The following is a 26,936-nucleotide window of genomic DNA, read 5'->3' on the forward strand; positions in this document are numbered from 1 at the left end:
ATGGCGATCTTTAACCACTTGTTGTTAGTTTGGTGTTTGGTGCCGCTGGTGCTCAGTTACCCGTTCTACCCTCAGACCTGCTACACCAAGGTCCTGATCATGGCCCGGGAGATCACACAGTGGGCCTCAGACCTGAAGAGAGACCACGAGACTGTGAGTCCACATTTTACTCCACAGATAGTATGTGCTGTGTTGAGAGTTTTTGTGCTTTTTCTATTTTATTGATTCATTATTTGTAAATGTATGTTAATGTTAAATTCAGTGTCCAGTTAAATCAGATCAGAGTGTAGCAGGCTGAAGAGTTGATTTAATGTGAGATAACTGTGTATTATCAGAGCAGGGAGAAGGTGAATTAGATTAAATTATCACTTTATTTTGGAAACTTACTGATTCATGTTATTGTTTTACAGAGTGCCTGCATGGCACACATGCCTGAACTCTACCTGGACGTCCATGTGAGTATGACTCTTAACAAAAACCTATGGTAGATTAAATCTGTTAAAGCCAAAATGATGTTTTTAAAGATGAAAGTCTGAGTATGAATAATGAAACTAATAAGAACAACAGAAGAAAAGTGTTTTCTGATCTGTTGTTTTTCTCTTTCACTCTGTTTTGAGTGATCACAGCTGCACCAACATTTTCAACACCATCCTCCTCCTCTGTGGTGTTTTGACTTTAACTCTCAGCCGTTGTAAATCACACAAACGGACACTAATTGCTGCTCATTCTGTCAGAACGGCTGCGTGATGTACAAAATGAGGACGTACGTCTCGTTGGTGGAGGGACTGCGACAGCGCCGCTGTGCTTACACCAAAGACGTGAATAAACTGGGCGTCAGGCTGAGACAGCTCTTCATCATCATGTCGGAGAAATGTCACGGGGTAAAGACAAAATATCTGTCACACAGTTAAAATTCAGATTGTATCGTTCATAACTGATGTTATTGATTTGTATCATGAAGCAATTAACTGGGATTAGATCTGCAGTGCAGCACAGACTTGGCAGGAATAAGAACATCTCATATAATAAAAGGCTAATTGGTTTAATATATTTTTCAATAAATTAGAACAGATGATCATAATGTGATTCTTCTGTATCTTTAGAACAATCTTAAAGTCCAAAAGTATGATAATAAATCTTTCATGGTTAATGATTAAAACACAATCAATCTCTTTTCACTGATGGATCTATACTGCGTAGTCAGTGTGTGTGACCTCCATCATCACAGTCTCTCCACAGCTCAAAACCTTTTTTTATTGAAGCAGTATTTACACCACTTCATAAACAAACTCTTATTTTGCACAGATTCAACATTAAACAATTAAAGTCACCTATAAATCAACATATTGATTAATGTCCAATCCAGTGTCCAAAGTGAAGCAGAAACAGTCAAAACGTGAAACAGAAACTCAGATGAGATGATGAGTGTCATGGATCACTAGTTAAACATGGTTTATGGTGCAGATTATTAAAAAAAAACACTCAGTGGATGTTTGATCTGATTGATCTGTGAAGTTTAACACATGTCGGACATGTTGAGGTTGTTTTCTAGTCCAGTAACAGACTGACAGGTCCTGAGTGTTGAGTCTCAGCAGAGATAAACGTCTATAACAGAAGACACTCACTCCAACAGAGGATTATTTAAACAAAGTAAATAATATAAAATCTCATATCAAACCAATCACTTTTACTCTTCTACATTTTCTTTTTCTTCTTCTTCTTCTTCTTCTTCTTCTAGGACTTGGCCTTCACCGTCTTCGACTGTGCTGCACTCGAGCGCTGAAGTCACAGTTTTACAACCAGAAAGAAGAAGAGACACTAACAAATAACACCAGACGATGATGATGATGTTTAAATCTGTGGTAAATATGGTTGTGTAACTGAAAACATATTTTTAATAATTTGTCTCCTCAAGATAATAGGTGTTATTGGCACTGATGATCACATTATTGATTATCAAACCATTCTGACATTATAAACTATATTAAAATGCCTCCTTATTCTTTTTTTTTTTTTTTTTTCATGTGATGATGGAGTAAAAATTAGTGTCTCCATCTATGGTGAATGTTGTTTTACTTCTCTCACTTCCTGTAATATATACATATCAAAACAGGCTGCTGGTAATAGAACCATGGTTCTTATAGTTCAACGTACAGACACTGCAATATTGTCCAGTCTTATTAAAAGTATTTCTTCTCTTCTATTGTAAATCTGTGCTCTTCATCACCTCCTGCTAAAAATATTTTCTTCATAAAACACAAACCACAATATAAGACACAATACACCTGAAATATATAATGGGCCGGTAATCTATATATCTATATAATGTGGTCTGATTTTGGCTGTAGTGCGTTTACGCCCCTGATACTGAAATACTGTACAGACACCAGGTGAATCCAGTCCAAGATGTTCCATCATTATACTGCAGGGAATTCACCAGCGTCACTAATAACTGTTGTAATTAAGTGTCTCAGTAAATTACGACCCTGAAACCAAATCAGCTAAACTCTGAATCTTGTTGTTGTTGTGTGAACTGCTCAAACACGAGAGAAAAAGCTCCAGATGAAACTGTACAGAGTAAACACACACACATACAGTATATATATATACTGTAGTGATGATGATGAGTCTTTACTGTGATGGGATTATAAACCTCCACAGGCCTGTATGGGCGTGTATGAGCTTGTCTCTTTAGTTTAGACTCCTTTGGGGATTTTACAATTCATCAATGTATAGAGAATACAGTTTGGACAAACAAGGTAAAACCAAGGTTAAATAGAAATAGATAAGATAATAATAATAATAACAACAGTGGATAAAATATGATACTGTAATCAATCTTTCAGCGAAGCAAGAAATAACGTTTAAACTGATGATCAGGCAAAGTATTAAAGAACCACTTACACCAGTTTCTTCCCTTATTTCAGTAATTCAGCTGTTAATTGTTTCTGTCTAATCATTAATGTAAATGAGGAGGAAACTGAAGGTCAATGAGTTTTAATCTGAAAATGTTTTAATCTCTCTTTGGGGAAAATGTAACATGAAGGTCGCTGCCTAATAATTCAGAATTACCATAAGTGTTAAATGTTGTGTTAAGTCATAGATCATAAGTAATTAGGTTTGATGACAACAATCATTTGTTAGAAGAGAAGTCACTGTTCAAAAATCTACTTTTTTAACTGTCTCTTTTCTCCACCTCAGGTTAAACACAAAACAGAAGTAAAACTGTCTCTTTACCTTTTCCCCTTTTTGTTCCTAATTCTTTAACTTTTGGTGCCGAAACTGTCAAAAAGGGTCAAAAAGATTCAGGTCAAACACCAAGAACCAGAGGGGACGATTCCTCACAGTGGTTTATAATTGTGCTGCTGTGTGATAAATAACGATCCTGGAGGTGAAAAGCTCCGGAGACACAACAACAACAACAACAACAACAGTAACTTTGCATAAGGTCACAGCTGCAAATTGTGCAGCAATACAAGAGAATAGAATAGTACTTTATTAATACTGTGCAGGAAATTATTTTGAACATGGACATGGAGGTTCAGGATAACATTGCACCCACACATAGAGTCAGTTAATCAACTCTAACACACAGTTAACAGTGTCAATAACGTGTTGTGATAACTAATTAAAGTCCCATTTGTCCAAACTGAAATCTTCAAATCCAGTTCATTCACTAAATAACAGCTACACACTCTCACTCACCTCTGAGACGTGGAGCCGAATGATCCAGCAGAGGGCGTTGCTGCTCCTTCTGTACAGGTGAGTTGAGTTCAATCTGAGAGGAAAGTAAGAAGATGATCAGTTTAACTATTTAAATGTTTCTATTTCTTATAAATGAAACTAGTCATCATTCATCAATAAACCAACAAGAGTCTGAACCTCTGTTGTTGACCCTTGATAAAGAAAAAAAGAGGAATCAACTCATAACCGATAACATTAGACATGTTCGTCATGTTGAGGCGGTAGAGTTATGAAGAAACATTAAAAACAGACTAACATTAATATAATTGAATATAATTAATTGGATTGAGCCTTGGTCCAGTAGAGGCTCGGTCCAGCTGTGTGAGCTGAGGAGGACCCGCCCCGCTGCGACCCAAACCCGGACATGAAGTCCTTCTGCCCCGTCTGCGTCAGAGCGCGAGCGGCCCGGTCTCTCTAAGAAACTACATTTCCATGACGGCAGCGGGAGGAAGAAGAGGAGGAGGAGGAGGAGGAGAAGGGAGGCGTTGACTGACGAGGTGGAGCTTCTCTGTGACTGAAGCAACAAGTTGTCGGATCAGTCGGGGTACTGGCTTGGGTCGCAGCGGCAGGTGGCCACCGCACGCGCACACGTCCGGCAGCAGCAGCACCGCAACATGTTGACGGACCTGAGGACCTGCAGCTCCAGGACGGAGATGGACGGAGTAGAATAAGTTCTTCCAACCAGCGAACTTCTCCTTTTTCTCTTTCTTTTCTTCACACCACAGGAAAGTGAAGACTGAACCAGAGAAGAGTTTTTTTGTTTTTTGTTTCTGCGCGTCTCGGCGTGCGTAACGCGCTCACTGCTCAAACACGAGCCTTTTTTGTTTTAGCGAGTTTATTTTTTTTCTTTCTTTTAAGTTTTTAATTCAGGACTTAAAAGCTGTTGTGTAGTTCATAATGGCTCTCGCTAGATTCAGTAAAATCCTTCGTCTGCCCACGATCGAGATCAAGAAGAAGGTGAAGCAGTACGAGCACGTTCACCGCGACATCAACCCCAACGACATCTGGGAAATAATCGGCGAGCTGGGCGATGGCGCGTTTGGCAAAGTATACAAGGTGAGTGAGAGAGAGTTTTAGTCCAGATTGAGGCATCATCATCACCTGCTGCTCACTGACCAGCAGAGACCAGCTCTTCATACGGACAGGACAGGACAGGTGTCTGTAGCTCACCTCACTGTCTGAGGCTTCTTCTCTGTTTTACTCTGTTTGTCTAAGATGGAAGATGACGATCAGTTAGTTAAACCTCATAGATTTGGGGGTTTAAGTCGTTTAGATGTTGGTTTTTCTTTGTCACCTTTCACCGCAGAGGGCGTGACCAGCCTGTGATCACCTGTGTGGATGTTTCCCCATCCCACATACTGTAATAATGACTAATGTCTCAGCAATGTGACCTGTCCAGAGCCTGAAACACAACCTGAGAGTCAGTCACAACCAGTGGGTGAAGGTTTTTTTTTTTTTTACCTTCATGGTGCTGATGTTTCTTCACTTTCTGCTGAAGTTTTTACAGTTTAAGTGGTTGTGCATGTAAAAGAGTCCATGCACTCCTCTTATAGTCACTCCTCCCTCCCTCCCTTCCTCCTGCATTGGTTTACAGTGAAGCCACAGGGACAGTGAAAGCACCGTTCACTGGTTCTGTCCGTTCCTCAGCAGCAGCAGCAGCAGCAGTTTTGGCTCAGAGCAGTTATTTAATCTGGACGTGTTTTGCTGGTCAGTTCCCTCACAGGCCCTCAGTGTCCTCGCGGCCTCGTGGAGCGAACACAGTGAAAGTCTTTGACACATCGAGGGGCCTCAGTGGAAGAAGTGATGATGCCTCAGCCGAGCTCTGCATCGAACAGAAAACACACAGTCTTCGCAGAGAGACTCCACCTTATTTAGGTATTCTGTGTTTTTTTTCTGCACTGGTTTGGTCCCTGCAGAAGAAAAAACTGTGGTTCAGATGCATTTCAGTCCAGCAGCAACACGTTTGCATGAAATGAAAAGAATACAGTTACATTCTTTGCTCATGTGGCCACAGGTGAGTCGTCCCATGATGCATCTTGTGAGGCTTTTTTCTATAGCATGAAAACAAACAGTGCTTTCATATTCTCCTCTGAGAGACCAGCTGAACACAAGGTGCTTTAAGTTTAAAGACGCCTTTTAAACCATCTGTAAACACAGAAGTAAAAGGCAGAGATGATGTTGGAACAGTTGGCAAGCTTCCTGAAAAGTGGTTTATGTTTTCCCTTTCTTTATACAAATGTCAAACCCATTGCTTTGGCTCGTGTTTCCTTTTGTTGAGTGGGTTGTTGGAAGAGGAGGAGGAGGAGGACGGCTTCACACCTGCAGCTGTCAGATGGGAGAGAGGGGGGAGATGAAGTGGGAGCAGACGATGATGGCCAAGAGAGGAAATCGTGGGACTGCACTAAAGGGGGGGGGGGGACGACTTCCTCTCAACAGCTCCCAACGCTCAGAGTAATCAGCTCGTCTGTGGGAGGGAGAGGCCTCGAGTGGCGGCAGCTCGTGCATGTTTTCCGTCGTTAAACTCTTTGATAGAGGAGGCGTGAAGGGAGGAGGCTCAGTGGAATCGGCTGCTTATCAGACCTTAAGGGGCAAGAGAGGCGAATAAATTGAATAAAAATACAAATAAAAACAGCTGTTGCTGGGCGTGACAGGACAGACAACGTGAAATGAAATGCAACACAACACAACGCCGACCGACCGAGTCTGCACAGACGAGTTTGGTTCATCTGTCTGCTCTGCCCGCGGCCTGGAGGACCCTCATCCCTCGTTCAGCCCGGCAGCTTCTTTTGTTTCCAACATCTGTCTTTGAGATTAAACCCAGGGCAACAGAGAGCTGCTGCTGTCACACCGACCCTCTGAAGGTTCATGTTAAAACACTGAGGACGACTGGAGCTGTGCATGTGTGTGTTTATACTGAGAGGAGCAGCTCATATAATTCACTACAGTCACTTCATCAAATACGTCGTCCTGCTGTCTTTTCAGCTGTAGTGTGTCCAACACCAACTATAGAGGGAACACATACAGTAGTGACATATGAGGGGAAATACTGCAGATCGTTTATCTAAAAGGTTTTAACACAGACAAGAAGTTTTGGTAAAAACTTTTGACAAGGCAAAAAAAGTAAAAAAAAAACGTTGATCTACTACGGCTGTGAAACTTCTTATTTAAATTCTACTTTACTCTTCTTTAAGCAGGGTTTCTTATTGGTTTAACTTTTTAAGAATTCATATTCAATTGATGGGAGTCAGTTGAGTCAAAAAGATACATACACATGTTGTTTTTTCTCTCATCACATTATAATGTTCATTTTCAAATTGTTGCGGGTTAGAAACAACGTTTACGTTTCATGTTGTCTGTGTTCAACAGTTCAGTCCGGCACCAGATTGACAGTGACACACCCGATAGGTTAAGTAAGTTTCTCTAATGCTGCCTCGTTTCCAGTCAGTTCAGCCCAGGACGTAAATCAAAAGAATGCTGTTTCATGAAAATATGAAGCTCTGTTCTGATCACAGAAATATTTGAGGCAGCTTTTTAACTTCCCTGTTTAGAGTTTGTTTGGATTCAGGAGAACTGACCAGAAGCTGAATCTGTGCTGCTTCTTGATGGACATTCAGATTTAAATTGTAAAGTTTTTGTCATGTTTGATTTCTGTTGTTGTGTATTGTGAGTCCTCATACTGTGAGCGTCTTCTGTGAAACTTCACCTCAGGGTCCACATCATCCTCCTCCTCCTCCTCCTTCTTCTCAGTCATGACAGGAGAATGTCTCATTTCCTGTCCATCCACTGTGTCAGAGGACGTTTCCTCTCTCTGTGTCTCTGTCTCTGCATGCTTGCACTTGTTGCAATGCAGACTGTGTAAAACTGTGTGTGTGTGTGTTTGCAACTGAAGCATGACACACAGGAGTTGCACGATTCCCTTCACTAATTAATGAGCCACGTGCCGCTGAGCACATTTCCCTGCTGCCGCTGCTGCTGCTGCGGGTGAAGTGTTTCCATGGACACGGCCGAGCTGCGAGGTTACACTCCATCAAATCCCCATTGAGGGATCAAACCCTTAGTGCAGCATCTCAGCCTCGATGCTCTGTAACGTTAAAACACTGAGCTCTGAACATGGACTTTAACTGAGGTTTACACACACACTGGATCCTACAGAGTCACAGATCTGTGATGTTGTTGTCTGGTATGATCAGTCTGGTCCAAAGAGACACTTTGAGACCATCTTTTTTTTTTTTTTTATCTTTGTGTTGTTGGATTTGTAGACATGAGGTGTGAACACTGAGCTCCTTCACCAGGCCAGATGTTCAGATGTTGTGGAACACCTGCATCGATTTATTAGCCTGGCTCCGCCCGCCTACGTACTTCCACTCACTGTTTTTTTTTAATCTCCCGTCAGTTTTCCGCCTGGGATTGAAACGCTTTCATGGCTTTTCTCCTGCTGAGGATCCACAGCAGCATTGGAGAACAGAGGGACTGGCTGAGAACAATGACGTTGATGTTAATGCGCTACGTTTTAAGTTGTAGTTCAGTAATGGCGGCAGAGAGACGGACGTTCGAGAAGCCATTTGTTCTGTTTTGGCAACACTGCCCAACATCCAAGAATTAAAGCCGGAGCAAGAGCATTAATAAAGATGTTTGGTCCAGTGTGTTCTTAAATTTGTCGAGCAAAACCTGCAGCTGTTGTTGACGGACATCTTACATACAGTCGCTTTAGATTGGATTGGGGGGTGGTCATTGTTGTTTACAGCAAGCAGCAGCTTTATTGCAGTGGCATGCAAAAGTTTGGGCACCTGGTCAAAATATCTATTAATGTGAACAGTGAAATGATCTCCAAAAGGCGTAAAGTTCCTATACATTTTAAATCATGTCTTTTTTTTTTTTTTTTTAATTTTCATCTTTTTCATCTTTCTTTCAAAATGACAGAAAAGGAAAAGGTCCCTCAGCAAAGGTTTGGGCCCCCTGCATAGTTAGAAGTTAGTAGCCCCCCCCCTCTTTGTAAACTATCACAGTGTGTAAATAGTAAATATCTTGTCTGAAACCTTGGTCAAAGTTATCTGAGAGCTCAAGTCTCCTGGGTTTCCCATTCTTTTGCAGGCTGCTGCTTTGTTTCCCTTTTTCACTCTAAAATTGTAGAAAACTAAAATAATACACTGATATTGCTTAAAATATTGCAAAAGAGTGTTTCATGTTTAACTTAAATGTCTTTTGGAGATCATTTCATCTCCTACTTGCTGAACTGTTCACATTAACAGAAGTTTTGACCAGGGGTGCCCAAACATTTTCATGTCATCGTACAGTATGTCAGGACCAAACATTAGTGATTGTTTAAAGGCAGATCCAATAGTTTAAAACTTCAGCTGAGTATCCACCTATACCAGGAAGTAAATGTTTCTCAGTGGAGAGTGGCCCGTCTCTTATTTGCACAAATGAAATGAAGTGCCAGAGAGAGGCTGTTGATTTATGGCAGTAGACCAGTGAAGTGAAGTGCTGCACTGGTCTAGTTTTGTTGTGACTTACAGTATGGGAACATCCTCTTCAGTCAAGTGAAAGTAAAACACTCTGGGTGTCACCAGTAGTTTAAGGAGGTGGTGGAGGAGGAAGAAGACGAGGGGGAGGGAGAGGGGAGGCACAGGTTGCCACATCCTCTGTGAAGAAAAACCACGAGGTTGGTGTCAAATGTTTTAGTTTAAATATAGGCGGCGGTGACAGTGGAGCAGAGACGAACACTGAAGTGAAACCACCGTCACCAGGGGGGAGATTTCTGGGTCTAATCTCAGGAGGCAGCTGGATGGACGGCGGCTGATAAGAGCGGAGCTGGGTGGGCGTGGGCTCAGTGTACCGGGAGTCCCCCTCATCCTCGTGGTGGCAGACAGTGTTGCTGCCACTGACAGGGGAAGTTTCTTCTGTGTTGGCTGAGTGTATGATCTGCTGTGACGAGCTGGAGGAGCAGGCAGACCTTCAGTTTGTTATTGATTAGGGATTAATCGGCTGTTATGAAGCTAAAATTGACAGAATCACAACGTAAAACACACACTTCCTGGTTTTCCTGAAGCTGTTTGGGGCCTGAATTCCCTCATTGGCTCCTCTGGAACCAATTGAATCCGTCACTCTTTTCACCTTAAAACTTTATTCTACAGTAGGGATGTCACGATTACCCGATTTCACAATTAATTGCGATATTAAGCGCTACAGTTAATTGATCGTAACGTTTCCTGAATACCGTCAGGAAATATAATGCCGGAACCATAGTTAAGCGCAACTCAAACGGAACGAATGAATAATGATTGGTCCTATATAAATAGATACTTAAATATACAAATGCAAATAGTGAGTCATATAATCATATTTTGACAGTTAACATCAGTCATAATAGCCAAAACAAAGCTCAACTGGGTGTTGGACATTTATTTTCTCTTTTCTCATTCACCGACACCTTATAGAATTAAAGAAATAAAGGAAACTTTTAGACCTACAAGGAGTGTTCATGTGATTTTACACATTCATAGTGTGATCAATTAATGCATAATTATGTGATTATCTTAATATTGTGATAAATTCTCTGACAATAATTGTACCAAGGAAATCTGTAATCGTGACATCCCTATTCTGACATCCCCTATTATAAAAGCTTCAAATAGGAACTGCTTTAAGTGTTTTTGTTATTGCCATGCTAATAACAATATGAGCTGTGATTCAGGTCGACTTCAGATTAATGAAGAAATCTGAATTACAGTGGATTAAATGTATGTATCAACACAATAGCAAACTGAAAATGGATTTTCCATTCAGTATCAGACAAGTTTACGATCAATGACAGAAGGATCACATTTATTAGCAGCTACTCAGCTCTTCTTCAGAGATGTGTGTGGGTTTTGTCTTTTGACATTGTTGTTCTTCTTCTTGTTTTGCGTGTTATAACGTCCCACTCACCTGAAGTTCTCTCAGATGAGCCGGAGATAGAGTTGCACAGACGAACCTACCTGTCTGAGCTTGGTCTCGGCAGCGTGCTCCAAATATGAGTGTGCAAACCCTCAAATCTGTTCTTACTTGCATTGTGTCGGCTGCTGTCAGGAAGTGTGTCTCGTTTTTAGAGCATGAATGAGTCGGGGAAGAAAAAAAGAAGTGATGCATGGGTGATAGTCTTTCAAGGCTCTTTGTGCACTGTTATGATTTCCTGCCTTCGACTGACCTGTTTTGCTCTTATGACTCGGTTTCACCCTGTGGTTTTGAATGTGGGACATTTTGCAAAGCTGATCAAAACTTTCACATCCTGATAACAAACACTCGTTCCTTCAGTGAGGGGCGTAGAGGCGGAACCGTGGCGTGATCTGCTACGTGCTTCATCCTCCTCATTTTAAATTCTGGATGAGCGACAAATTCATATTTATTCGTTATTATCTATGGTTTGTTATATAACTTACTGAACCAAGATAGTTAAAGGAATAGTTCGCCAAAAAATGAAATTCAGTCATTAGTGACTCACCCTCATGCTGATGAATACTCCGGAGTAGTTTCTAATTCATCAAAGTGCATCTGAAGACCCGGGAGGTTGGTTCGTAGTCCAACGAAAACTTTTTATGAGAAAAATAGGGCCCGACACAAAAATGTCCATAAAACTACACAAAAACACTCTATAGTGGAAGTAAAAATAGAAATTAAACAAGTACACCAGGCAATAACAGGGTGGATGACGTTAATAAAAAGCTAACACTTAAGTTTGATTGCACTGACAAATACAGCTTTAACCTCTGACCAGAGATCAGCTTGTAAAAGGTGTGAACATTGACTCTGGGTGTGATATTCAGTTTCTAATTGACAGAATGAAACTATGATGAAATGTCTGTCTATCGGGCCGACAGAGTGATCGAAATATCAGCAGCATGCATGATAAACACAAATGCGGTGAGTCAGTTTTATTTATAGGCGCCATACCTTCACACTCACTTCACACCTGTTGCCTGAGCTGCACCACTAGACATAACGTAACAACAACAATACTGCACTAATGATATGAAAAGGCACATCTACACTTCCTGTCTCCTTAGTGGGCATGATGACAAGATGTGGCTTGTGAAAAATGACTCCAGTATTTACCTCGGTGACTATGGAGCAACAGAATCGACCATAATCCGGGTTCACATTCACTTCTCCCATTCATTGGAGTTAAATAGACTCAGGACCTGCTGCTCGTGGTCTCCTAAAGTGTCATCGCACATTTTGCTGCTATAGTGCAGGCGAGGCGGCCTAATATAAACTTCACTCAGCTTCAGTTCAACATGTAGTTTTTGCTCATGCAGATGTCTGGAGGTTTTTTTTTTTTTTAAATTAGCTGTTGTGTTCATTATCCAGGAGCCGAGGAGCTCTGTGTCTGTGTGCACAGATTTACAGGTTTATGATGGTCAAAGGTCTACACACACACACACACGCACGCACACACATTCCCGTGAAGGCAGATGTGTGTGTTTGTTGAGACTATAACACAGTGTGTGAGCTGAACACACTGGTGTGGTCAGCGTGTGGTATGTTCATTGAGCCTGGAGGAGGTGAACGACCTGAGGGGAAAGTCCTCAGTGTCGAGTCAGTTCAGTTCAGTTCAGTTCAGTTCAGGCTTAATTAAACCTGGATCTTTTAATCTCAAAGGTTAAATTAGACAAATATTTTTTTGATTGTTATGAAACTAAAATGAATCATGTTGAAAGACTGATAACGTATTTTTTTTGACTCGATAACTTTTGTTTGCATTTTATGTCATGATTCATGCTTTTGAAAAGATTGTGTGCAAATGACACACACACACACACACATGTCTACAAGTGTGTGTGCTTTCATGTGAGTGAGTGTGTGTGTGTGTGTTTACTCAGTCTCCAGTGTGTTTGTGTGGTGATGGGTCAGTAACATCTGCTTTTACAGCTTCTCTTTCTGTCTGGATCTTTTGTGGAGCAGGATTGCGGCCTTCACGCCGACAGTTACTGAAAAGCGGACGGGTAGACAAATAAATATAGGTGACAGATGGAGAGAGAGGGGGAGAGAGAGAGAGAGAGAGGGAGGGATGACGGATACATTAATTAGGTAAGAGGGACAAAACGTTCACACAATGGGCAGACAATGAGTGAGACAGGCCAGTAGAGACGTGTACATATGGCGCAGAGAAAAAGGATTAAAGAGGAGAATAACAACATCCTCTTTTCACACTGCAAGAAAAACATTTCACCATTTAGTCAGGAGGAAGAGGAGGAGGTGAAGGAGATGGAGGAGGAGGAGGAGGAGGAGGTTTATTCACTGGTGCTGGTGCCAACAGGTAAATCCTCCTGCACTTAACCTACATGAAAGCCAAGTCACTAATGAACAGGAAAGAGAGTAAAAAAGAAAGAAAAAAGAAAAAGAAGAGAGATCTGGTGAAATGAGCCCGTTAAGATGGTTGCAAAAAAAAGAGTTCTTTACATCTCCATGGAAACCAGAGCCAAACAAAGCCGAAGACTGTTGGTCTCCTCCGGAGGAGAGAGGGAGAGAGAGAGAGAGGGAGCAGTAGAGTCAGTGGGGGAGAAACAGAGCAGCATTGTTTCCTCTGGGGATGAACGACTGCAGCTACAGTGTAGTAGTTTAAAGAGAAGCTGCTCTGCTGTTATTATGTAATGATTTACTGTGTTTTCTGACATCTGGCGTGTCTCTATGTGTCTGTGGATGGGTGTGTGTGTGTTTGTGTTTGTTGTTCTGGTTTTCTAGTTTTTGTAACATGTAAACACAGCCAGAACAAAGTGGGAGCTGCCGCTGCTGCTGCTGCTGCTGCTGCTAACAACCTGTTATTTACTCTCTGTCCAGCTCAGATTTGCAGTGGAAGCCGCTGAAAGTGACAAATGAAACGATTCCTCTGACATATGATGGAATAAAACAGTCATATGTTATATAAAATACTGTATATGTGTGTTTGAATATTTAATTTTAGGTGAAAGATACAGTAAGACAAGAGCTTCCATGTGCAGGAATGAACTCTACTGATCTGGCCGCAGACATCACAACTAATAACAATGGCAGGAGTCAACTGAAGTTCTCAGTAGTCCAACAGTGCAGCCGGTCAGTGAAGGCGTCGCCGCAGGCAGTAGCTGGTGTTTGAGGTGGAGTGGTTGCCGCTGCTGCCGTCGTTAAGATCAGAACAGATTAAAAACATTTAGGTCTGACGGGACGATGCCGCCTCCTGCAGTCATTTCCTGCTTTCTCTGTAAACACACACGCACCATCCTCAACGCCCCATGCACGCTGTTCTTCTCTGATGCAGAAGGTCGGTCAGAGTCAGTGGCATGTGACACACAATGAGGCGTTTCAGTGTAGTTTCCTCCCCTGTGCAGTCGGTGTGTGTATACAGTCGGTGAGGTGCACTGCACACGTAAACAAACACGCATGTTTGTATTCTACACTTGAAGACCCTCATTGACGTAATGCATTCCCCAAAACACACACACACACACACACACACACACACACACACACACACACACACACACACACACACACACACTGCATAGTAGATGCTGGAGGCTCAGTTTACCCCTCCACCCCCCCAGCCCTCTGAGGCCAGAGGCACATTCCTCAGCCTCTTTCCCACTGAGACGTAAAGGTGTGTGTGTGTGTGTGTGCAGCCTTGAAGCTGGGTCAGAGGGGAGTTTGGCTCATGAGGTTAAAACGATAAAACACCACGTTAGGTCTCAAACCTGCAGCTTCTCATTCGTCTTATTTACCTGTCGATGTGTTGGTGACACTGGAGACAGAGATGTTTTCTGCCTGATTCCTCCACATGAACCCGTAGCAGCGTGTGTGTTGTGAATAAATGACAAATCGAAGCTGCGGTGAGTTTGGTAGAAAAGGAACAGATTGGAAACAGAGTAGTGGTTCAGATCTGGTGTCGGTGAAGTGACACCTTTAGACTTTTATCAATATGAAGCTGCTGCTGTGAGTCGAAGCTGTGTTGTATTAATTAGTCCATGAAACATCATCTGGTCACAGCTGAAATTAAACAACTTTTTTATTCAGTTCAGTCTAAAGATAAATAAAGTCAGTCTGTGTTTCTACTCAATAATAGATTGATCAATCGATTTATTGTTGACTGTGACTTTTTGTCTAAACTTTATTGCTGTACAATCTGTTGAAGGCAGGAGGCCTTCAGATGTTAAATCACAGTATGTTTCATTTAACCTTTATTTAATGTCTGGTGTCGCTCTCGTTATCAGTGATGTTGAGTGAATAGGGGAAAAAAACACACAAAGCACAGCCAAATGACTAAACTTTATAAAAGCAGTTGCATTTAACAAATGTTTTGAGTGTCAGTCTGTGTTGTAAATTGTTCCAGTTAGTGTTTGTCCAGGAAACATGGAGCGTTCGGTCATCATCATGTGAACAGGTCGTTTCTGTGTGATCAGTTTAATAACTCACTGCTGTGGTAGGATGACATGTCTCCTGTTGAGACTTTGTAGATAAGAAGGCACCTATACATCTACTATGTATGTACTGTATATACATTAACATGTGCATATATAATATATATGAGAACCAGTGAGTTTGAATGGAACAGAGCTGAGGTGAAACGGTGAAAGTTTGTTCACTGACTGACGGTTTGATGGTGACAGGAGACGTCCTGTTGACTCACACTGGGGTGAGGGGGGGTCACCCTGGTGGGGGGGCAGCTTGGCTTCTCTGGAACTCTGTTGGACAAACACGCACACAAACACACACATACACACATGCACACACACGCACACACACAATCTCTGCATACTGAGATGAGCTGCAGAGTGTTTATTCAGATGTTTTCCCACAGCATCGGAGCCCAGCAGCCTGTTTAGTCTGTGGAGCTTCTGCAGGTCACTGGGTCGACACACACACACACACACACACATGCACGCATACACACTCATGTACACACACACAGAAACACACATCTCACTGCGATGTATCATTTTGTCACTTTCACCCTCTCGTCTCCTCTTTGGCTTCTGTTGCTGAGCCTGACCCTGTGGTCGTGACTGCAGACTCGCACTAACATTAACAACACAACACAACACACATAACAACATTGTGTGTGTGAGACAGAGTGAACACATGATGTTCATTGTTCGTCCCTGAGTCAGTGAGCATCTCCTCATGTTTACATCGGCCTCCCTCCATCGCAGTGTAACCGCACTGACACTGTGGTTTCCATGCTTCCCCCTTTTGCCCTGTTGCTCAGGGAGGGTGTGGAACTTCCTTTCCTGTTTTTGTGTCTAAAAGTGACTTAGTCAACATTTTAATTGCTGCTTCATACTATTTATGACATGTTGGATTTCTCTTTGCCATTTGGAACTGAGAAGCCTGGCACATGATATATACGTATGTGTTCATTTACAGATTTACACCATCCGTCTGTTTGATTTGATGTTTTCCACCTTTAGTCTGGAGTCTAACTTTAAAAAAAGTGTGTGATTCACCTTGTATCTTCTCTGTACGAAGGAGTATTAGGGCCAGCCAAAAAAAAAAAAAAAGCCAATCAACCAACCAAAAAAAAAAAAGGCTGGGTTTTTTTTAATATAAACTGAGAAAATTACTACTATAATACTAAACTACTATAGTGGTGGCCATGGCTGCCACTACAGATGCCTTGATTAAGCTGTAGCTTACTTCAGAATTGGCTTCAGTAATAAGGAATTTCTCTCTCTTTTGGCTCATAAACACAGTGTGGTCATAAGTGTAAGGACGTTGATATCGATGGTTGCACCTGCGTGCAATCCAGAGAGAGTGTGTATCACAAGATACATTAAGGCAATTTGATCAAGTTGATTTATGAATACAGTTGCACCACTTCAGAAAATCACCTTCACACTCGACGTACAGACTCTGGCTTCTGTCATTGAGCCGTCAGTACTAAGTTGGTTGTGGTTGGTTAGTTGTTCCGCCTGGCTCTTTTTTTTTGTTGCCTGAATTTTTTTTATTTTTTGCCTGACTTTTTTTTTTTGGCCTGAATTTTATCTTTTATTTTTTTTTGCCTGACTTTTTTCTTGCCTGAATTCTTTTTTTTTTTTTTTTTTTTTTTTTGCTTGCCTTTTTTTTCATTTATTTTTTCGCCTGGCTTTTTTTTTTTTTGGCCTGACTTTTTTTTCCTTTTTTTTTTGCCTGGCCCTGATACTCCTTCGTACACTCTGTTATTATTATTATTTAATGTGGAAATTTAAAGGATTAAAAGTGCTCATTCTGCTGAAGTGACAATACGATCAACATAGTGGAAAAAATGCCTTTTACTTTTGCTTAGAGGTTTTATTCTTCTTCATCACGACGTCTGCTGATGTCACTCATACATCTTCATCTTCTCGTTTCACAGGCCAGGAACAAAGAGACGCAGGTCCTGGCTGCAGCCAAAGTGATCGAGACCAAATCTGAGGAGGAGCTGGAGGACTACATCGTGGAGATCGACATCCTGGCCAAATGCGACCACCGCTACATCGTCAAGCTGCTCGACGCGTTTTACCACGACAACAAACTGTGGGTAGGTGTCGCCTTGTTGTGTTAGAGCGGACGGACCACACTGTACTACAGCCGACCACGGCCTCTTATCTGCCGTCCGCTCCACACTGTACCACCGTGCTCCTCGCTGCATGTGGAGGAGTTTGTGTCCGTCCACTCAGGTTTCTTCGCAGCCTTTTCCAAACAGAGTCTCAGCATCAGACCTGAGGAACCAGCAGGGAGGACGTAAAAAACACACACCTTCACCTCGTCTGTTGGCAAACCCGTTGTTATTTCACTGCAACAATATCTCATCATCGACACACGAGAGCTCTGTTGAAAAACAAAGATAAGAATTAGTGGACTATCTGATTGGGCCTGACAGACGACCCCACGGTGACATCACGCAGCAGAAATGACCTCAACTTTTGCTGTTTTTTGCTCTTGAGTTATTTTTCCTCTCCACACTCGCTCGCTGGGTAAAGTGTAAACTTTTCAACTCCCTCTTTTTAATCTCCTCGTCCGTCGAGGGCCAAGACAAATAATAGTGACCTCATGCTGGGGCATGACTTCTGATATGAGGCCAATGACAAGGCAGCGCTCAGACTAAAGATAGTTGTGTTTTTGTTTTGTTTATTATTCTAGCTCCTCTGCTTTTTTCCTAAACAACACAACATGTAGAAATGACGTTGAACCAGTAAATCCAGTCGCCTCTGAATGGACGACGTTGAAGAAATTCAATTGTTTAGTAGTTCATTGTTTCATCTTTCAGAGTTTCAGACTTTACAACTTATATTGTTGCTGTGGTAACAGAAAGCTCAGCAAACTCTTTTAGAGCAGCAGCTTTGTCAGAAATACGACACGAGCAAATAATGTTACACGTTATAGTGCAGCCAAACAAAGGTCGGACTGTAATAATTACAACACCAGTCAGAGCAGCAACACAGATATAAAAAGATGATTCAGTAATAGAAAATGAAGAGAACGCAGATTATCTTGTCGAGAAGATTTTCAACTCTTCGTGGTGGTTGTTGTTTTTTTTAACCACAACTGACAGACACGTTGTGTTTCCTCTGATTGCTTCATAATAAAAGCCCCCGCTGTGTTTTTTAATGTTACAAATATAAAAGCAGAAAAGAAGCAGTGAACAGTTTCAAGAATAGAAATGAGCTCATGAGAATCTGAGATATTATTCAACAAAAGTTCAACACAACACGACCGACACTGACAAACTCCAGGAGGATTATACTGTAGACACAGTGTAAGTGTAAGACAAATGTGACACACTAGCGCACACACACACACACACACAGACACACACACACAAGTGTCGGTCATGTCGTGTTGTAGCTGGAACTTGAACGTCCTCCATCAGTCAAAGCTCTGGACTCAGTGAGACCGTTGGGTTTGTGCCGATAAGTCGAATGTACAAACACCTCTGCAGTGTTCAAACCACACACACTTCCTGTCTGTGTGTGTGTGTGTGTGTGTGTGTGTGTGTGTATGTGTGTGTGTGACTTCACAGTCTCAGGCTTTTGCTTCACTCTTTCACTCCCACACTCTCATGTTTCTCAACATTATTCACCATCTGAGACACATTTTTCTGGATTAGCGTAGAAATTCGCAGTCAAAACAAACACATGATTATATGTAACATGTTGAATTGAACACGCTATGCATGTCAGCGCTGTGTATGTGTGTGTGTGTGTGTGTGTGTGTGTGTGTGTGTGTGTGTGTACCACGCCTTCCAGTCTTAACATTTGTCCGGATGGTTAACGGTCCGGCCTCACTGACTGAGCTGGGGTGAGATGATGCATTCCAGTGCCGACCCACCCCTTCTGCTTTCTACTGACTAAGAGAGAGAGGGATAGAGGAAGAGAGAAAGAGAGAGAGAGAGAGCAAGTAAGAGAGAGAGTGAGAGAGAGAGAGAGAGAGAGAGACAGTCAGAGAAGCTCTGTTTGTTCTCTTTCAGGAACAATCTGGTCTTGAGGCTGGTGAGGCAGCGTGAGAAACAGAGGGCCTTTAACATGAGGACAGGGCGGCTGATATCAGCAAACAGAGAGAGAGAGAGAGACAGAAAGAGAGAGGGACATAAATAACAATAAAGTGAAATCTAACTGTGCAGGAAGTTCTTTTCGCTGAGGTTTTGATTTATGCTGCAACAAAACAGTGGAGGTGAATGAAACTGGGACCAGAGTCGACTCTCAGCAGTTTAGATGGGAACTAATTCTTTGATAGAAAATAATAGTTCCAGTAAAAGAAAAAGTGCAGCCTCATGATTATTATTAACAGCTGAGACTTTGGGAGGAGACGTTGCACTTTTTATGAATTTTATGTGTTCCATCGTTTTTACTGAACAAACCAGAGTCTATTTAATTACACATATCTAATTATTATATAATAGAGTGTCAGTATCAGTCAACTACAGATTCTCCTCCACCATCAAAATGTCCATCAGGTTCGGTGGCCTGTCGGTGACATTAAAGAGGAACTATGCAGGATTTTCACCCTAACTATGCTACATTTTACCTTTTATTAAACAGGTTTGGAGTAATAGTGTTGGTTATATCAGTGAATTGTAACTTGTTCCAGGGAGAATGGAGGCTCTCTGCCTTCAAACCAACCTTGTAAGATCAGAGTCTCGTCTCTGCGGCACCACAACGCCCCGTAACCCGTAATCTCTTGTTTATGACAGATAAGACTACACAAATATACACATGGTTTGATTTCTCGCCGGCTTCGTTGAAAACAAATGCACATGGAGGAGAGGAGGGTTAGAGACACAGAGGAGAGGAGACCAGACTTGGATAGTTCCCCTTTTAAATAACCAAAGTACAGAGCAGAGATCGAAGGTTTAACGACACAGAAACCTGCATTATACTGCAGACAGTTCCTACATGCTGCAGCAGCGTCACAGAGGTGGAAAACGCTGCTTAATGTTGAACTGATGAATGAAGTTTTCACTGCTGTGTCTGTAAATAGTTCCTTTTCAAGCACCAAAGAAGGAAGAGGTGAGGATGATGGGCTCTGGTTTCAGACCCGGGGACGAGGATAATAATCGTTCTTTATTATGTATTTGCCACTATTTGCATACAGTGGAGTCGGCACGATGGCACCGACCGGCTGTTGTTGCTAGGAGACTTGTGATGACACTGCACAAATTGGTCGGTGTGTGTGTGCGTGTGTGTGTTGTTGGCACCGGTCTTCTATGCTGTATACACACACCTCAGACAGGACACACACATCACTGAAGCATTAGTCACGGTTGTTGAACAGCAAAGTGCAGGAGTGTGTTTGTGTGACTCACTTCACGCTGTGTTTTCTTTTCTTCATTCAGAGCCCTGAGCTCGGTTTCGACGCAGCTCTATCTCTTTATGTTTCTATAGAGCGTCACTGAAATGAGGTAAATCACCACGGTGACGGTGCGGATGAGGACTCAGACTCAGAGGAACATGCAGCGTCAGCAGAGCTCGTCCACTGTGTCCAACAAGTCCGTCCAACAGAGAGCTAAAAGAGGTGGAGAATAAAATGGGCTGATGATATCATTATAAGTCATTGCACGACAGCAGCAGCAGCAGATAAAGAGCTTGTGTTGGTGTGTGTGTGTGTGTGTCCAGCCCACAGTGGGTATGCTTTGCATCCAGTTGGACCAGTCAGGGCACATTTCTCAGTGCAGCACAACATGTGATCCTGGATTCTTCAGAGCAGATGAGAGATTGACGAAAACCAGTTGTCTCCGGCAGCAGCTGTGAAGTGTAAAGTAATGTATAGACTGTGTGTGTTGTGTGTGTGTGTGTGTGTGTGTGTGTGTGTTACTGCTGAAGGACAGGACGCAGGGTTTTAAACAGAGAAGAAGAAGAAAACCGTGTGTTTGGTTGGTGGTGAGCAGGAATAAGGAAGTGGTTCACACTGAACTGGGCCATAAACCTTCCTCTGTCGTGTTGGTTTCAACTGTTAATTTATCACTATTTACTTTGCACTGGGTTGTAATGTGGATATAAGTACATTTAAAGCTATAGTACGTAACTTCTATCACCCCCTAGAGGATTTCTGCGTTATACCAACAATACGGCCGGCAAAATCAATATGGCGTATGACCAACAGACCTTCTGCCGAATGGGAACGCCTTTTCTTTTTAGTAGGATCCACTTCTGAACCTCTTGGTCGCTTCTTCGGGTTCTCCGCCATGTTGCTTCTAGCAGCGCTCTCCTCCCCCCTCCCTTCTCATTGTCAGGTAAAGCCGAGTAGAACGCGTTATTTCCTGTGCGCCAGCGCGGGAATGTCGCCAAAGACACCAAATACAAAAAGAACAAATACTGAAAAATACCGCGAGGTGTTGGAGGAGCCGAACGGCTTAATCAGCGTTGTATCATCTCCTCTTGTAGTGGCTTGGGTGAAACGGATATTTACAGACACGTAGAGGTTACGCAATATAGCTTTAATTTGAATATATAATTATATAACATAATTATTTCATCTTGTAATGTCACAAATCAAAACATTGTACAAATATATGAAGCAAACCGCCAAAAAATCTGGTGTTAATATTGAGGAATAGTGACGTGTTGTCAAAATGTATCAACAAGAGTCCTCAGATTATTTTAAAGTGACTCATAAGAAATTTGGCAGTAGGAAAATCCAACTTGCAGTTCTCTGTGACCCAGACCAACGACCTCAAACGTATTTACTTTGGTTATTAAAATTAAGTTTCCTCTGAGAGTGTTTCAGCCTGGAGGCAGCGGACACACACACACACACACCTACACACACGCACACACACAGGCCAGACTGGTTCTCCACCGTCTGTCAGTCAAAAGGAAAAGATCTGATGTGAAACCGTGAAAGATGATGAAGTGAAACATCCTCGAAAACACAGACAGTCTGGCCTCTGTGTGTGTGTGTGCGTGTGTGTCGTCATACCTGGAGGTATGCATTGTGTCTGTGTGAGTGTGTGCACCTGCTGTAATTGTGTGTGTGCGTGTCTTTATGTCTTTGTCTGGACTGAAACTCCACACCTTGACCAGTACCAGGTTTGGTGCTTTTGACGGTGTCGTCATAGCAACCAGGACTTAAATACCAATGACATCACACAGTCAGATTGTTACACGCTCCCCACGTCTGACCTTTGACCAGATGAAACCAATAAATCCACAATAATGAAGCAATTCTATTATCAGGCAGTGCTGCATTTACACAGTGTGTGAGGTGCACACACGCACACACACACACACACACACACACACACACACACACACACACACACACACACACTTAAAGTGCTCTGCAGAGGATTATTATGAAATCCTGTCATGACTTTATTTTCTTTGGTCCGACTTTATTTGAATGAAAAATTAAGATGTTTTTCAGAATGACTTTGACTTTTATTGTCCCAAGAGGGAATTTATTTTCCCCCAGCTCTTATTTTGACAGAAATTAGGTGTGTGTGTGCGTGTATGTGTATGTGTATGTGTGTGTGTGTAGACAGAGAAAGAGAGAGTGTGTGTGTCTATGTAAGGAGAGGAAATGAAAGGTGACTGTGAGAAGTTGCCGTTGTCCAACATGACTCCATGTAGGGAGCAGAGCTGCTGTCTGTGTGTTTTCACTGCAGTCTGACCGTTTGTCTCACACACACACATACACATACACACACACGCACACTCTCAGTCTCTCTCTCGGTCTCAGTCCAGCCGTCCACCTCAGGAAGTGTTTGAGCTCCACCACTTGCACCACAGAGAGTTTGATGTGTTGGTGGAAGTGGAGACGTCTCAGCGGTGACGATCTGCAAAAAACGAAAGATAGGCTCACTAACATCAATCAATCAATCAATCAATCAATCAATTTATTTAAAGTGCAAAATCACCATCACACCGACACACACAGTCAGGAGCGAAACACACCACCAGGTCTGATCTGTCCTCTTAGGATTTAGAGAAAATGATTCATATCTTCAGTCTCTAGAATCGTTGTTTAGCTGATGACTGAGTGACTGTGATGTCGCTCCGATCGGCTGCTTGTTGTTGTTGGTTTTTTTCCTTTTTGTGCATCAGTTGATCATGGTTTGTGTTTTTTAATTAAGTGAAGCTTGTTTTATTTTTTATTTTTTTTGCACTTGGCCCAAAGTTTCCTCTTCAGTCCAAACATCAAACTTGTGCTTCACGTTTCTGGTGAAAGAATCAGAGAGTGATGAGATGAGAAGATGTTTAAGAGATCGTCAATCAGGGGAAGTTCCATGAAAATGTTGTTTACATTGTGTCAAGTTAAAACTCACCCTCTCTCTCTTTCTCTCTCTCTCTCCCTCTCTTCACAGATCATGATTGAGTTTTGCCCTGGCGGTGCAGTGGATGCCACAATGTTAGGTAAGCCTCTCTCTTTCTCTCTCTCTTTGTTCTCTTTATCTCTCTCCATCTTCGTGAGCTCTTCTTCCTCCTGTCTCTCAGTCCAGTTCAACAACCGTGTCTCTTCTACAGATCTGTCTTATTGATTTAAAGTATGATACGGATATGATAAAGAAAACAAAGATGTCTCAGAGTCTCAGTAACGAAGTCCAGCTCTGATCAGAGTCTGAATCTGAATCTTTCCTCCTGGTTCGGTTTGGTTCAGTTCAGTTCGGGCCTTGAAAACCTCCAGGAAGCCGTCGTCAGATTCCTCCTGTGTGGGAATTCCCCGCGGTGTGTTTTCACTGGATAATCCTCATCCTCATAACTGTCTGTGGCTCCTCTGCAGCTACACAAACACAGACACCGTAGAGTAAAGTCTGCAGGCCGGCGCTCGCTCAGAGAGATGTGTGAAGCCTCTCTGATGTGGGATTACTCCTCCAGCAACACCAGTTGACCGACCCCGATCGGTATCATCACGGCTTCGGCTTCGGCTCCCTCCGTTCCCCCCCGTCTTTTCGTAGATCAGCTCGTATTAAGAAAGACTTCAGACCTGCTCTGTGTGTGGAATGTGCAACGTGTGCGTTAACAGTATGAACCATTTAATTGAACTTCTCCATCGCTGTCGTCTCCTCCCTCCCGTCAGAGCTGGATCGTGGGCTGACGGAGCCTCAGATCAAGGTGGTGTGTCGCCAGATGTTGGAGGCTCTGGTTTATCTCCACAGCATGAAGATCATCCACAGAGACCTGAAGGCCGGGAACATCCTGCTCATGCTGGACGGGGACATCAAGCTCGGTGAGAGTTCACTTTTCCTTTTGCTTTATTATATATTTTAGTTGCTTTTTTTAATGTATGAAGTTGATATGTAACTCAATGTTCAAACACATATGACCGGTTCATGGCTTTCAGGCTTCAAAGGTTCGAACACAGTTAAATCCTTGAGGTTAAAATCAAGAATCGTGAGACTTTAAACATATCTTGAGAGCTGCAGGTTGGATTTGGAGCCGACTCCAAAGGGCCTGGACTCTCACTTTACATCCCATCATTCACTGGGAGAATCGGTTTCCTGCCAAAGTGATGCAAGTGGAACAGATCTCTCAGATAAACTCACACACACATTCTCACTGCGTTGTAGGTTATCTCCAGACTCTCTGCTCTGTTCTTCCTTTGGCTTGCATGCAAGATACACACACACACACACACACACACACACACACACACACACACACACACACACACACACACACACACACACACACACACACACACACACACACACACACACACACACACAGGTTAGAGGCCCTGCACCCCTCCTGTGGAGCTGTAGGAGGATCATAGCCCAACATTGTGTGGGAAAAACTGCATTTTGCATATTTTCATTTATTGCCGTTTTGAGGAGTTCCTCACATTCCTCACGTTGCACAGTCGACGCTGCTGTGGATCCAGGATGGTTGGTTTGGATTAAACTGGAACTTTCCAGAAAGTAGGACAAGTGTGTGTGTGTGTGTGTGTGTGTGTGTGTGTGTGTGTGTGTGTGTGTGTGTGTGTGTGTGTGTGTGTGTGTGTGTGTGTGTGTGTGTGTGTGTGTGTGTGTGTGTGTGTGTGTGTGTGTGTGTGTGTGTGTGTGTGTGTGTGTGTGTGTGTGTGTGTGTGTGTGTGTGTGTGTGTGTGTGTGTGTGTGTGTTTCATGTGCTTTTACTGTATGTGAGTGTCACTTAAAGGAAGTACTGGTGGCTGCCTGTTGTTTGGATTCTCCTGAAATGTGATGTTTTACTTTTATTACCTGTGGCTCTCTGTTGTCGTTTTGCACTGAGTCATGACCAACAAAACCAAAAACACAGAGTTAGACACACAACAGTCGGCACAGAGTTTCATGTTGTTTAGGAAAGTGTAAATGCTGCATTTTTGTTTATGTGAAGAGTTTAAGTTATTGTTTTTATTCCAGAGTTTGACTTTAGTCGTCTTCCTCTGTACATTCTCCTCTGTGACACCACCACAGCTCAGTCTAATCACTGGGAGTTGCCTCTTTAAACTCATTAAGTCTTAACACTGACTCATTTACAGCCTCTAAACATATCTAACTACATGTTAATTTAAACAAGGCAGCAATTAACTGTCTCCGAGGTCACTCACATACCTACTATGGCACATGATCTCTGCTGCTGAGCTTCGTCGACTCCGTGCAGAACAACTCGCCGTAAAACTTTACAGACTGTTTTTTAGAAATGTGAACAATTTTATGAGCTGCATCAATGTCAAACAAGCAAAATGTCTGCTTCCCTCTTCTGCTTACAGTGATGCAGAACGATGATCAATAACGAAAGTAAATCAGCGCAGTAAGAAGCAACAACACTGCATTTTTCCATTTCACTGAGATTCATTATTTCCATCTTCAACTTGATCTGTTGGGATTCCCCTTTTAAACACCTTTTGATTGTGCACTCATTCAGTTCCTGATGGTGTGTTGAGGTGAAACCCTGTGATACAGAGCTGAGGATGTTTAGCTGAATGTTCTCATGTGGTCTGAAGCTGCTTTCATGTGATTTTTTACCAGAACATGTTCCTGTCTTTCTCTCAGGATATTTCTCGATGTACAATAAAGCCTGAAGTTCAGTTTATGGTCTTTGTGAGTAAAAAGGAAGTAGAAAAAAAATATCCTTGGGCAGAAGTTTAGACTGCCGTTCTCCAAATGATACGTTTCAATCGGAAGTCTGCAAAACCAAGACGGACACTTAAGTGCCTGTAATAGAAAATGCCGGTTTGTAAGTGAAGCAGTCGGCTCGCTGGTCTGTGAGTAAAACACTGAGGCTTCTGCCAAACACTTGTCGAGCCCGGGGAACAGCACGCACACTCACGATGTTCTTACACAGAGTCAGAGCGGAAACAGCGCTGTGATCTGAAGCCACGTCAGGGAGGAGGAGGCGCACTGTGTTTGGGAAACACTGGTTCTGGATTATTGTGTTTTCTTCTCATCATTGTGGTTTCACCACAGTCCAAATATCAAATATCTAACGTCTTCATTTTGTTTTGTGTTTCTTTATTCTTGCAGCTGATTTCGGCGTTTCTGCAAAAAACACCAAAACTCTCCAGAGAAGAGACTCCTTCATTGGGACACCATACTGGTGAGTGAGACCCAGGTCCAGAATCAGATCATTGGACCTCACTGGTCCTGGTAGGAAGAGCACAGATCTCCTTCTACTCATTAACAGCATGTTTAGACACACACACACTCAGCTCTGAGCTTTAATCCTCCATCGTTGTCGCTCGTCTTTTCTGCAACCTGAACAAATTAGAGGTTTGAACACTTGGACCTTGTCCTTTTGTCCGTCCCTCCTCCGTAAATGTGATCAGAG

At 42.6% G+C, this 26,936-nt stretch overlaps 2 protein-coding genes across 2 annotated transcripts in view; both read left to right on the forward strand.

Annotated features, from left to right (window-relative positions):
• On the forward strand, positions 1-1,783 carry cytl1 (cytokine like 1; the record flags this gene model as incomplete). Its single annotated transcript, XM_083986644.1, has 4 exons — positions 1-153; positions 411-455; positions 735-881; positions 1,739-1,783. The coding sequence occupies 4 exons, from the start codon at positions 1-3 to the stop codon at positions 1,781-1,783; spliced, it is 390 nt and encodes a 129-aa protein (XP_083842770.1).
• A 2,516-nt stretch (positions 1,784-4,299) lies between these two features.
• Positions 4,300-26,936, forward strand: part of stk10 (serine/threonine kinase 10) — a 41,950-nt gene continuing 19,313 nt past the window's right edge. The window contains exons 1-5 of the mRNA XM_083986521.1: positions 4,300-4,800; positions 17,084-17,248; positions 23,513-23,561; positions 24,226-24,375; positions 26,633-26,705. Of these exons, the coding sequence (XP_083842647.1) occupies positions 4,642-4,800; positions 17,084-17,248; positions 23,513-23,561; positions 24,226-24,375; positions 26,633-26,705 (596 nt within the window). The 5' untranslated portion in view covers positions 4,300-4,641. The remainder of the gene's footprint in view (positions 4,801-17,083; positions 17,249-23,512; positions 23,562-24,225; positions 24,376-26,632; positions 26,706-26,936) is intronic.

Source organism: Trachurus trachurus (assembly GCF_905171665.1).
Source record: "Trachurus trachurus genome assembly, chromosome: 14".
In the NCBI taxonomy this organism is placed as follows: domain Eukaryota; kingdom Metazoa; phylum Chordata; class Actinopteri; order Carangiformes; family Carangidae; genus Trachurus; species Trachurus trachurus.